Raw genomic sequence first — 14868 nt, 5'->3', positions numbered from 1 at the left:
AGAATTAACAACTCCTAATTAAGTAAGCCGAGTTAGAAGTCAAAGTAGCAGGAGAAAATCCCCAGCTCCAAGCTTCCATTAACACTTGCATAATTTGGTCTTTATTTGATTGTCTGTCCTGACATTTTGTGTTTGAAGGTGTAATTTATGTTAATGCATGAATTTCATTTTGTATCTTAAACACTGCTTTTAGTAAGCTTCATATACACCATTATATACATGAAGAATATTATATTAATACACAGTTGTAAATTGTCAGAACAAATTGGCAGTGTTTTAAGAAGAAAATAAAGTTACATAAATGAAAAAAGCTATTTTGTAGATTGAATTGTGATGATGTAGTTTACATGCCCTAAGAAAGGTTAGAACATAATGGAATCACTCTCACTCAAAGCAAGGCACACATAATGGAATCACTAATCTTGGTCACAGTCACATCTGAAACAACACTTGGATGCAAGGTTCTCAAAAATGACACCAAGATCAGTCTACGGATCACAAATCATGAGCGATTTACCTCTCCCCCCCCCCCAACCGCATTTTTAGGTTGGGTACAGGCATGCTGGTTTTAATGGATTTACATGAAACTTGGAAATATGGTCAAATTAAGATGTACATATCAACAAATTACTTTGCTCCCTCTTTCTCTTGTTACTTAATGCACTGTATCAAAAATCTCTAATACCATATGCCCCTTTGTTTTTTAATGGCTTGCCATGAAAGTACGTAAATATTATGGCCATCATTTGGAGAAGCTTACATCCTCAAATCATTGTTTCCTCAGTTTTTATAAGAGTTATTTCCCATTTATACCTGCTGAATGTTTATGAAAGAATCTTGTGAAAACAATTAGTCCCATTGATTTAAATAGATTGACATGAAAGTTGCGAAATTTTGCAATCAATATCCAAAGATGGGTAAATCTGCAGTAAATGATATGAAAAAATCTTGCGTCTGCAACTGGTCTCAGTTTTCAATCGTACTCTAAACATCATTTGGAGATGAATCTCATTTTTTAGAGTTACTACCACTGACAGCACTTAAAGCTAGTATTTACTTCTGAGAGACATTGCCATCTCACCTCTGTCTGCATGGGTTCAAGTCTACGATTTGGCCAATGTGGGTATGTGAGAAAGCTTGCTAGTAGCTTCTCGTGGGTTGGTGGTTTTTCCCAGGGTTTTTCTGGGTTCTTCCTCCACCATTAACACTGGCCACCATGCATAGCCTATTGTGTGCTGAAAATGGCGTTAAACCCCACAACAACAATAACAACAACTTCTGAGAGAGGGAGCAGTATATGGTGGAGATGTCTGCATCGGCAACATGCACATTAGAGAGAATGTTGAATACCACTATGTGACTTTCATGTACTTTGACTGAAATTTCTTTACATGTTGTATTTATGGAAAATACACACTACCTACAGCAGACAGCTGATAAAATGGCTGCTCCCGTGTGCTGGAAAAACTAGACCAAAGTATGCTAACTTAAGTGGTTATTAAAATAGGGAAAATTAATTTTGCCAGGTTAGTTCATACCAGCTTCTGAAAGTGCAATGAAGTATAAAATTTACAAAAAGTTATCTTTTTTTTTTTTTAACATTTTACCTTTCAAGTCTAGGAGGCAAAAAAACAAACAAGCAAGCTAGCAATCTTTGCAGAGGTGCACATCTGAAGTAAGGCCAAGCTGTATACTCTATAACCCAAATTAAAACCATCAATCATACATCAAACTATGATTAAAGATTATTGTAACAATGCCTATGATAAACAAGGTCTGTTTTAAATAACCAGGATAACCAATGATGAAAACCTGGAAAATACTTGTCTTTAAAAATTAAACCCTGTGGAAAGTGAAAATCTGTCCAGCATTATCTATAACAGAATCTTGTGAAAGGAACTTGTTTTACATTTTTTGGGTTGCTGTGAAACTTCGTACATACATATACATGTATTATGGTAATCAGCAACAGGTAAATATATATATATAACTGTATCCTCCTGAGAGTTTTGTAGGAGTTATTGCCCTTTTTACTTTCTAATTTTGTGTCTGCAGCTATTCTTGCAGGTTTTAGTGGATTACTGTGACACTTATAACCTTATAGGTAAAGATATCCATGTTGACCAATCATTGTACTCCCACTATTTTAAGAAGAGTTATGTACTCCATTGACTGTAGATGTAACCTTGATGATGTAAAAGTAGGATATTGGGTAGGCAAGGGTCTGTTTATGTGAACAAATGGTCACCGTTGTTATAGAACAACTTGTATAGACTTTCTCCACAGTAATATTTCAGACTGCTCTTGATGTTCAATCTAGACAACTGGTTCTCTACTGTTACAATAATAATAAATAATAAAAATTTTATATTATTGTTAATAGTATTAATTCATCTATACTTCAAGTCTTTCTTTTCTTTCCAAAATTAACATTTAATTTTGAACTGCTTCCAGTCTGAAAATCAGACAGTTTATCTTGTAGGCTGGATATAGTGACTTTCAAGCAATTTATCTCCCTTTCATACTCTGCCTTCATATGATGTAGTTTCTTTCTAAATATTTCTTGATTGGATGAACTTTGCTGATTCATTGAACTTGCAGTCATCTGTCGCTGAATTTTTGCCAACTTGTTTTCATAATCCACTGAGAGTCGGAGAATTTCAGCTGCTTTCTCTTTTTCAGACTCATGTATTCTTTCTTTCAAGCCATCGACCTCTTTTGATTTTAAATTTATTTCATTAGTCATTGCTTCCATTTTTGTCTCAAATGTTGACTTCCAACTAATTTCTTTTTTTGCTAGTGTACTTTGGTGTACTTCCTCCATCTTTTTATAATTTGTTTCATAAGTCACAATCTTGCTATCTATCTCCTTTTTTAATTTTTCTATTGCAGAATTTGTTTCTTTCAGTTTACTTTTCAGTTCTCTGTTTTCATTTTCCAGTTCATTCAGCTGTCTGCAGTCTTTTTGGTGGTGCTGAATGACACCTTGTACCATGGTTAGTGATTTTTCCAGTTCTGCAATTTGACTTTTCAACATACAATTTTCAGCCTTACTTGCTTCGAGCTCCTGAAGAGTTTTGATTCCTTCAACATAAAAATGCTGTTCCTGTTCCTGCCATTTTTCAAATTCAGTAGCACATTCATCCAGATCCAGATTTTGTGTGCTCAGAGAAACATTTGACATTTTCTCGGGGCTGCTATTTTTCTTCTCAGCTAGAAATGAAAGACAAAAATGAAATAAATTTTGGCATTCATAATTTTAGAAAAGCCTGTAAGTACCATAAATATTAGACTGTAAATAGCTGTCCACCTTTAAAATTGTAAGAATAATTGTAACTTCATTCCATTATCGTGACAGAATTAAAACTGACAAGTTTAATAAATAAGTAGATTAAATGAGCGAGTAGATGTGCAGGTAAAGAGGCTAATGAGCCAGTCTTTTGTAACTGTTAGCTTTTTATGATATCATGCATTCTACGTTTTTGTGGTATTCAAAGTTATCGTATTATTGTGTGAATAAGGCCACCTATTGTGTACTTATATACAATACATGACCATTAGGTTACTAGTTCTGCATCACCAGTTGATTTCAGGTAAATATTTGGGATTGCTGAGAAGGACACTATTTTAAAAATATACCCATGAATAGTACTGTTTCCACATCATGGCCATACCCCATATTCTCAAACAGAATATATATCTTCTTAAGATCGCTATCACTAAAAAACCAATTAACCAGTTTTTCATCTGATATTGTCCACTGATGTTACGTTAGATTTGGATCACATGATTACTGTATTTGTTAAGAACCAAATGATCAAATCTATGGTAGCAAATTAGAGTGAAAATGTGAAGTAAGGACAGTTGTTTTCTCGTGACTTTTGCAATGACAGGTGTTGACTTTAAAGCTTTGTTGTATACTATATATTACTTTTCATTGGAACACTGGCAGTTCTTGAAACAGCCCAAGGATGACATGTACTTTCATGCTCATGTTGGTGGTCCATTTTCAGCAACAATCTCGGCGCTACTTCCTTCATCACAGGTGGTTACAGATGCATTTCTTTAATTTTCTCTCATAAGTATGTTGGCTGGCAAAGGTGGCAGTAGTTGTTGTTTTGGGGTTTAACGCTATTTTTCAGCACACGATATGGCGGCCAGTATTAATGGTGGAGGAAGAATCCAGGAAAACACCGGAAAGAACCACCGACCCACAAGAAGCTACTGGCAAGCTTTCTCACATACCCACATTGGCCGAATCTTGAGACTCGAACCCATGCAGCCAGAGATGAGATGGCAGTGATCCGTAACAGAGAGCGCTTTAGACCACTCGAGCCCCGCAAAGGTGGCAGAATGACTGCCATGGAAATAGCATCCGTTTTTCAAGTTGATTTACAATTTACACAACATATACACCAGTTCCCAACATTAAGACAAGTGCATCCCTTGGTGGGTTTTTTTTTTGCGGGGGGGGGGGTTGGGGGTTTAGTCTCGGTATTGCCAAGATATCAGAGTAACTCCCCTTGCACAGCCGGGAATGTAAATGGCGTCTGTTTATCGCCTGTTTCATGTCAAAATGGAAATTAAATGCATTATAATATTGAGCAAGGAACAACAACCAGACGTATATAATATCTTGAAGGAAAGTGTTTTTTGATTTACTTATTCGCACATCACAAACTTTTAGAACCACGATACCATAGTACTGGTACGTTCAAGGTGAAACCAATATTGACAGATATTATTGCCGGTAAACTTTTGAAATTCAAACATTGCCAACAATTTAAAGCAAAATATTATTCATTTAAAACACTAAATTATATTAAGATGCCCGTATTTGAAGTTTCGAACTCCTGCATCAACCTTTCAGTTTGTCATCCAGCTCCGAATCCATGTTTCATCTGGTGCAGACGACATTATGTGGGATAACTCTAGAGAACATCCGGTAGTTCAATTTAGGTTTTTGAAATTGCTGCACAATCAAAATGAAAATAATTAAATGTAGCAAAAATACAGTTTAATATATTCTAAGTGCATACATGCATCCATATGAGGATGCTTACTACGGTATCTGCACATATTCCACGAATAACTTTTTAACGTGCTAATTAGGGTAATCTCCCCGCCCCTCCATATGCGTATGGGTTCCGATCTTCAGTTTCCACTTTAATGGCGACCTACTGTACAGATATGACTCAGATATTCACAGGAGCAACACTTTTATAGTATGAGAGATGGGGTCTTATGTCATTAAAGGTCGTGGGTATAATCTGAGGTAATTTTGTCACTCGGTATGATTTTATTTTTCCTTCAGATTATTGCTCTTTTTTTATAACTTAAAGCTCGTATCGAGCTCTTGTCTTATAACTGTCCTTCTTTCAGAGGTACATAATAGTTGTAGAGTCGAAGCATAGCAGAACTTGAAACATACATCATAATTGATCTTACGCGAGATGACTTCGCTCCGCTACCAAATCACGTGACATGACGCCCTGCTGACCTCCGACAAACGTGCAGTATTTGGCAAAGAAATACGTTTCAGCTTAAGTGATTTGTTTATTGAAAATTATTTGTATTATTCTTAAAAATGTAAAATTTCAAAGTTGCATAAATTACACTGCAGTAGACAATATTTACATTTGTAGTTCAAGTTCGTATAGCAATAATCTGTGTTACTTAAGTAAATAATAAAAATAAATTTGAAAGCTGCTCGAGAACTTATTCATGTACAAGATACTCTCCAAAAGATGCTAATGTATATAGAATATAATCTTATCATGATTAATTGTATCTGGCTTATGTTTATACTGCCTTAGAAGTAAATGAATTAAAAAAATAATAACAAAATCGTAAATAATTACTGTTCAGAAGTATACTGTTGTACATAATTTTCAAATTCTACTATGTTCGTCAGATGGAATTTTGAATAATGATGTATGTTAATGTAAACATGTAAATACATGCTTAATATGTCGGGCGATAATTATCTGAAACCATTGTTTTTGTATTTCTTTATTTTTACATTTTTGTATCCCCACCTCTCCTTCAACCCAGTGAGAAAATAAAGAGTCACTCAAGTGTCTGAAAGATCGAGACGATAAATCAATGTTTTCGGGACAAGCCAACATTATTAAAGTGTAAATTTTCAAGCGTTAAAGTAATGCAATCTGGGGTTCAGTGCTTCCTATACAAGAAAAATAATGTACATCAAAGCCCAAAAGTGGGGGGGGGGAGGGGGCGCTCCATCCATATTCTAGAAACGTTTATTTTTACATATATTTTTCAATTTCAATTCTTTTTGTTTTTTCCTTCAAGCCAACGACGGGATATGCTCTTCAACGTACTTTTATGCAAACAAACATGTAACTGCCATCAAGTGTTTCAATATACAGCTGATCGTACACGCGACCACAAAAAAGTCTTTATCCATCGAAGTTTTGCCTATGTTTATGGAAAGGAATAAAAATCTAATTCATCCATTTAGACGGTCTGGATATCGACAGTCAGATTTACAAGTCTCACACTGACTGCTTTTCACCCTTCTCGATCGATAAATCAATTAATCATTGCAAAAATTGTAAACACTTATCATAATCAATTCCTTATTGCTACAAGCAGCTTGACGGAGGAAAATGGCGGACGTAAGCAATGCCTGGAGGTGTCTAATTTACGCTCACAGGTTGGTTAATTGATCATCATGATTGACAAGTGGCGATAGGTTAATTGAGGGAACCAGACAAAACGATATTTGAAACTACTTTTGTTTACACGTCACAATATTGGACGCATTGGACGCGGAAGGAGATAAAGAAACAGAACATTTTCGGCCTTTTATTTTGCAATATGAAGCAGGCAACAAGATAAGTATTTATAACAGGCGGTCCGAGCTCACATTTTTTTTTTCTTCCTCAGGGTCTCTTCTCGTTTTTTCCAATGTAAGCAGAAAGAGCAAAGTGATCACTTTCATCAAGAGTCGTGATCTACGCTATCGGCTCTGCTCAATAAACGAATTTTGTCTGCATAACCAAGTTATCGGATAATTAGAGGAAATTAAAAATGTAGCGCCCGTAAACTTACGTGTTTTACCCAATTATATAAACGTTTCGATCGTATGAAAAACGTTCAATAGCATTACGAAACAATCGCTGCAAATGTGGATGCCTTAGAAAACATGAACTATGCAGAAGAACATGCCATTAAAAATTCTATAAATCACATTTGCTAACGTTATATGTTGGTCTATGTGTTTGACCATGTCTTGAATGTATCATCAGAGTACAGTAACGTAGTCTGCTTTATCCGCCACATGAATATGTTCGCGAGTATTATCGCGTGCGCAGGTGAAGACCCGCCGAACCATCGATTGTATATATAAAAAAAAACTGACGATGCCAACACCATTGAAAACTATACAAAAGTAAATGAAATAATTGCCAGGACTGAAACGGTTGCAGTTTCTAATCCTGGTAAATTAAAACATTAAAACAAAAATTTCTAAATAAGACAAGGATATATATATATATATATATATATATATATATATATATATATATATATATATATATATATATATATATATATCATGTGCATCTTTGATAGATCATAAGCCGGTGGATTCACAGCGGTGCTCGTGTAATCCCAAACCGAAAGACACTGAGATCACAAATGATGAACTCCACAAAGTTTGTGCAAGGAATGTTGAGAAGTTGGAAAGAAATGAACAATATATATATACATATATATATATATATATATATATATATATATATATATATATATATATATATATATATATACCAACTGTGATTAAACTAAGGAGCTAGCGCGATCGATTAGGATGCGAATACCATGCGACAGGAAAAAAGATGGCATACTTGTAATGTTAGTACTTTCCAGAGGCGCCATGGTTGTCTGAGAAACAATTTAGTGACATGACAATGCAGTATTAAATCAAGATTCATAAACGGGGCCAAGCGGCCTGTAATAGCACAAGTAGTTCGTGATAAACAAGAACGTAACCGTCGTATCGCAAAGTCCACTGCACAACAGAAGGACAGTTACAAGGATCTAAGTTTGAGTTGAACACCATGGTGATTTACAAGATTATCCGGCAATTATTCCTAACGAATACAAAGCAGGATAAGATACGGCGAAACATCTATCAGATATGCGTCCCGGGATAGGATCCATGTTACAGCACACATGCACTTTCTCAATAAAGATGTAAATTGTTCTCAATGCGTATTTGATTATGCCGCTTAACTGTGACAATGATGATGTGTTTACAATCACAAGCCCGAGGATTCACAGCGGTGCTGGTGTAATCCTAAACCACAAAGACACTAGGATCATTAATGATGAACTCCACAATGTTTGTGCAAGGAATTCTGAGAGCTTAGAAAGAAATGAACAATGTAGGATCAGAATGGACCGCAGATGTATGGAAGTTCAACTGAATACTTCCCCTTTATATCATATTCGCGGGTCGATTTACATTCCAACACCAGTACGCATTTCCTGGGTGATCGTAATCAATGTAAAAAATGATGACACTTGAAGTTATAAATGGGTGCTCTTGTCTGAGTTGTATCCCACAAGCCATAATCAGGACCAACCCATGGGTGAAATTCAGTTTGGTAATATATAATTTCCTATGCGAGTTAATGACATCAGTAAGATTGAAGGATTTAATCCTGACATAACTGTTAACTTTTTTATTTGGAATAAAGGTCTGCAGTCTACTCAACAAATGTTACACATTTGCAGGCAGTTTAATATTGATTTGTTATTGTTACAATGTCCAGAGTTGGTCTTCCTTTATATCTGGATCAAATATTTCTCACGAATAATATACCGCCTTAGCAAGTACAAGGGTAAGAAATTTTCATGCAAACGTTGCATAAGTGTTTGTAGTACCCATGAGCTGCTTGACGAACAGGACTTATACTGTAGTGGAATTAGCGAAAACCACTGCGTACCATTATGCTGGAGCTGGGTAAAACATTCTAAAATTTACAGGTGTGCAAAGAAATCGGAAGGTGTTATAAACCACCTAATGTCAATACATTCCAGTGGATGTTTCTGAGGTTCAGTCAAGTATAACTCAAGAAGCTGATCAAGCCCCATGCGGGTTTTGTTACAGTGTAGCCAGATGCTCAGGAGAACTGAGGCACCAATGTTGTATCGTGCCCATGACTGCGTTTAGATGTTTCTTAAGTCACACGAGGTTACAGCAAAATAAATCCGACAACAGCTACCCCTCCACACACACACACACAGACGTGATTATGACTAATGATGACACGTAAGTTTTCCGGGGCCATTCATTGCTGGATCGGGGGATGGTCTTTTTAACACCAACGGTAGCTTTAAAATATGTTACTGGCACGTATAAATGAGCCACGCACAGCACTTGCAATCCACATTATGAATTTACCCAACCAAAACAAAAATCCCGTGGTATTTAATAACCTGCATGGATATGATGGTCACTTGACAATGAAAGTAGTCGCACCTCCAAAACTCGTAATCCCCAACATGTAAAGGCTGGATGAGCTACAGATTGTTGGCTTGCTGCGGTTTTTTGAGTTGTAATCTGGACTGGACAAGCTAGCTATAAACCTTGCGCCAGGAAGCGAAGCTTCCATTCAAGCTCGCCATCCATATGGTACTACGAAACCTGACTAACTGAAATTGATAATTAAAAAAGGAATGCATCCCTATGGGTACATGAGCGGATGGGAAGAGTTTACTGTAACTCATTTGCCACCGATGGAAGCATTTCGATAATCGTTGTCCAAAGACGGTGTTTCCGCCAAAGACCATGAACATACAAATAATGTCTGGTCCGCGTTTGTTTGTCGAAACTTAGTTGACATCAGAATCTGTATTTGAACAATAAATGTGTTTTTGCCCGCGAATGTCTTTAATACATTTTATGATAGAGTAACGTGGTGGACACGCTTGATACAGATAACTACTTTTCGTCAAAAGGAATGGCTTGTGTCGCACGTTTTTGAAAACCCAAAGTTTAGTTGAAGTTACTCACCAACATTAATCAGCTTCTGTTTTTTGAAAGAAGAATCGGCGGCGAGATTTAAATGGCAATCCACCGATAGCGAGCCCCAACAAGCCAGGTGTGGACGAATGTGAAACCACTGTTGCAGACAGTTACATAATGTTCTTTGATACCAAAAACTTGTACGCTTTCATTAGAGTGATAGTACAGCTATGGATATTTATGGATACGACTGTAATAGCAACATCAGATACATCTTCTGGTAACATGTATCATCGAAGCGCTTTATTAGTGCATATCCGGGCTTTGGATAGTTGTTAGGATCAACTCATATATCCAGCCGGGTTCCTGGCTCACAGTAATTGTATCAGGGGTATGTTTCACCTGGGCGTTTACTCTACGGTATCCCGGGCAGCTTTGTTAACCCAGGAGTGAAGTCATCGTCGACGTTTTAAACTTGCGTTTGCGTTTGCAAGTGAACCTGGAACCGTAAGTTCTCACAAAGGTGAACATCCTTGCTCCACATCCAAAAAGTTGAAGTGATTACGGGTCTAGCATTATCTATTTGAACCCGCGCTGCATTTTCAGTATGTGCTTTTGTGCATCATCGTGCATTGTATGAATACATGATTGTGTTATACAATAATGATATTAAAATGGCATCACGAAAAGATAAAAGGTTCCAATTTAACGTGATTGACTTCTCTGCACATGCACAGCCCAAACCACCGAAGGACAGTTCCAAACTCAGTTCGTGTGTTCATCATTGGTCCGGCCAGATCAGAGAAAACCAAACTGTAGTTGAATATCATTTTCAGATGGTTGACAAGGTATCGGATGTCCCTGATTGCGGCGGCGGCGGACAGTTAACCTTGTTATGATGTACTCAGAGATTTTACGTTTGCGGTTCAGTCGTCGCCAACAAGTAAATCTTGTACCGTTGATTTTTTTCCCCAGAGTCTATAAAACTCTTACCATTGACGACTTTGATCCAAGTGAGGATAATCTTGTGGTGTACGATGATGTGCTGAGTGAACACCAAGACAACCCTACGAGAGTATTTTCCCCACGATCGAAACAAAACCACAAACATGACCTATGTAACACAATGATACGCATACGTGCCTAACGTGAATCGAGACATCTGAAACATGTTGATGATATTTCATGGTATTGACTCTAATCGCTTTGCGAACAGTCAATGAATCTGTTGTGCCGTTGGTTACTCGTTGGATGAGTTTCGAAGGGGTTGATGATATTTTATGGTATTAGCTCGCATCGCCTTTTGAACATTTTTTGGACCAGGTGTGCCGTTGATTACTCGTTGGATGAGTTTCAGAGTACGCTCGAGGAGATCGCAAAGGACCCACGTAATTTCCTCACTATTTACTTGACTAATGGACCACGCAAATATCGAATCGGTTTGGGTACGATAATTTAAATGAAAACAATAAATATAATGCCAAAACCTACCAGTGATAATACAGAAGAATATGGTTGTGACCCTGTAAATCTACTCGAGAACATTAGAGACTGATTCGTAATGTTATAGCCGGCCGCAAAGATGTCAAAGATATGTTACAGTCGCGACAAACTGCACTGGAAGATCTCACATATAGCTTTGAACAAACTTTTGCACAGCAGATCCAACCAACAAAAGAGATCAAACCCAAGACCGCGGAAACCCCGGTACAGGTACAGAAAGTTGCGGTAACCACCGTGGCAATGGTGGGAACAAAGTAAAAACCGGGTTCGATTCTCAGGACTGCCCGAGCCATTCAGATTTGACGAAGACTCCAGAGCATAATTTGAGAATCTTCCACCACTATTTGTGTACTAGATATGCCCAGAACTGTTCCTCAAAAGTTAATGAACCAGACATCAGTGGATCTTTGAAAATCCTTAAAGGGATGCTCTTGAAATACCCCCGTATAAAGAAACTACGTCTTAAAAAAAAACATCAAATATACGAGACGTATAGGCCAAATGGGTTTATAGCGAAGTTACTGGGTTTAAAGAAGCTGTTTTATTCTAATAATAAAATGTTTAAAACAGCTTCAGATAGACACGTTGACGAAGACAACGAAATACCACAAGCATTTATGTAAGAAGTAGATAATGAAAGGCTTAGAAAATGATATTGCGCACATCCATGCGGACCCTAACCCCTGCGATCATACGAACCTTAAACCTTGTACGAACCCGGCCCCTCGTACCAATCTCCACTGATACAGTTTTCCACACCTCTAAAATGCAAAACCACCTGGACATTTTGAGAAGGATACAATTGCACCCCACGTGAATATTTGGCTGCATCTCCACCGGCAAAGCTTTCCCGGTCCAACCACTGCACCCACACGAAATAGAGCGACAAGAATGACTAAAATATCAATAAGAAGTAGAAGAAAAAAAATTTTGCACCGGAAAACCCACCTGCATCCTCAGAGAAACAAAACGATGTACCCACACAGGAGAAGAAAGACAGAAGGGTTCAGAGAAGAACAAGAAACGAACAGCCATTAAGCGCAACAAAGGTAACAGACACAAATACCTTCTGCGTCCACAAAAGAACAACAAAGACCTACGCCCACACCGGAACAACGTGCAACTTAACACCAACCAAGACATGTATCATCTCACTCAGCGCCAAAAGATTTGTATCAACTGCAAAAGGTCACGCAGAAATGCTCGAAGACCCAGAAGCGCGAAGATAACGACACAGAGCAAGGGACGCAGTGGGTCACTAGGGTTGGTGTCACCCAGTGAGGTAACTCATGGTACCACCCCCATGGACCTCCTTCCGTAACAGACCATATAGAATCCTTAGTAATGTCATTTTGGTGTCACCCCCAGCAGCAGAGGGGGCGAACAGACCACTTGTCTGAAACTTAATTTGCTTAAAGTATAAGCTTCTTCCGAAATAAAAAAAAAATAAGGTCACTACTAACCTGACCGAGAGTTGTGTTTACATACCAGAGGTCCCTCCCCCTCTGCTGCTATCAATTAAAAAATTATCATGTTAATAATGCCACCAGCCAGGGAATCTCACACCACCAGATTAGCTCGAGAGAGACTAGAAGCAATAAAGAAATTTCTTCCTGTTAGAGATTTATTTAGAAAAAACCTACAAGCACAGCAGGAAGTACAAGCTGAGTACGAAGAAGACACTAAAAAGTTATTTAAACCTGTCACTATAGCTACTGAAAAAGCTTCAGCGGCTGCTGAAAATACTATGTGGGGAGATATTAAGGAGGAGGATGAGAGGAGGAAAAAGGGTATTTTTCCAGTATTAGAACAAACCGCAGAACAAACTGAAAAAGATAGCAGGACGAAGTAAAAAAATAAAAGGGATTTTACGAAAACTTCCAACTGATATAGCTGCAGCTCAACCTCCACCCGCCGGCGAAGAAATACCTGAAGATATTGATAAAATTCGTACTGAATTTGCCGACTGGAAAAAAGAACTTGTATTTGAACCAATAAAAGAAAATATTGAACTGATTGCAAAATTTAGGGAGGATTTTATCAAAGATATTATAAATATTAAAAATAAAAAATTACCTGGAAAAATATTAATTGGTATTTTTAATAAATCTAGTATCTTAAAACCCGATTTTGTAAAGGTAAATAAAGATAATCTTATTAAATGGATATATCGCATACGTTAAAACAAAAGGCAAGTCAGACATGATGATTTGGAATATGCAGATCTTTATAACGAAGTACAAAGACTTTATAGAGAGATGCTGGAACAAATAGAACAACAACAATCTTCTCCATCGAGGCGGGAGTCAATTGAAGAGTTAAAAAGAGAAAGGGAACGGGGGCTGGCAGAAATGGAACAAGAAAAAGAAAAGGCGAGACAATAAAAAGAATTGATTGAGAGAGAGACTGAGCGGAAAAAGAAATTGTCTCTTTTATTAAGTAAAAAAGATTCTAAAAGAGAAGATCTTGATGATGATCCTCCTGGCGCTACTGGAAGTGGTTTGGGGAGTGGTCTTATTGCCTGTCCTAACAATGTTCTTTCTGACGTAGAACGACTAGAAATACTGATTGGAGGAAAACGAACTGGAAACAATTCTTCAGAAATTGTTAATGAAATATCTGATATTTGTCGAAGATTATTTCAAGGCGGTATTATGGATCGCAACATTTATCGTTCTCTTATTGAAGAAATTCCTGTGATTATCACAGCGACTAAACAATTAATTAATCAGTATATAAAAATGATTATACACAGTGCTCAACGTGGACCGATCATGGTTAGGGTAGTAAACTCACGACTGCCAAATTACAAAACAATTTACGGAGATGGACTTGGTGATGTTGTTCAGGGTCTATTTAGAAGGATGGCTCCAAAAGCAATACCGATTGCAAAACAATTAGGGATGAAGGCTATTGAGACTGTTCGTGATAAAATTCCTGGCGCTATTGGTAATCTTGCCAGTAAAGCGTTCTCGACTGCCAAGGACAGACTAGCTCGATTAGTACGAAGAAAACAGCAGCAACCAATGAAACTGGTCAGCACTGAAGTTATGCCCGCAAATGTCAGTAAAATAATAAATAAAGCAGCAAATCAAAAACTAGCGGAATTATCTGAAGAAGCAGAAAGAAATATAACTGCAAATTTAATGGCGGGAAGTGGTCTTCAACGATAATTTAGATCACCATTTGGAAAATTGATAGTTATAATAAAATGTTCAAGCGTATGTCCGACCCAGCATTTGACATGGATGCACCGGTCCTCAAAGATGAATCAGTACGTGATTATCAATTTTATTCCTATGACGCAAGACAACCAAATCAGCGGGCAAGAATCGAATTACAGGTTCAGGATACAAGTAGATATT

The 14868-nt window shown here is 37.4% G+C and overlaps 1 protein-coding gene across 1 annotated transcript; it reads right to left on the bottom strand.

Annotated features, from left to right (window-relative positions):
- Positions 1 to 456: 456 nt before the first annotated feature.
- LOC149775073 (uncharacterized) lies at positions 457 to 5987 on the bottom strand. Its single transcript, XM_089943717.1, has one exon. The coding sequence runs from the start codon at positions 3182 to 3184 to the stop codon at positions 2402 to 2404; it is 783 nt and encodes a 260-aa protein (XP_089799843.1). The 5' UTR covers positions 3185 to 5987; the 3' UTR covers positions 457 to 2401.
- Positions 5988 to 14868: the final 8881 nt, after the last annotated feature.

This window comes from Sinohyriopsis cumingii, chromosome 19 (genome assembly GCF_028554795.1).
Source record: "Sinohyriopsis cumingii isolate HCF-2022 chromosome 19, ASM2855479v2, whole genome shotgun sequence".
NCBI classification, from domain to species: domain Eukaryota; kingdom Metazoa; phylum Mollusca; class Bivalvia; order Unionida; family Unionidae; genus Sinohyriopsis; species Sinohyriopsis cumingii.
This window is presented reverse-complemented; position numbering and strand designations above follow the sequence as displayed.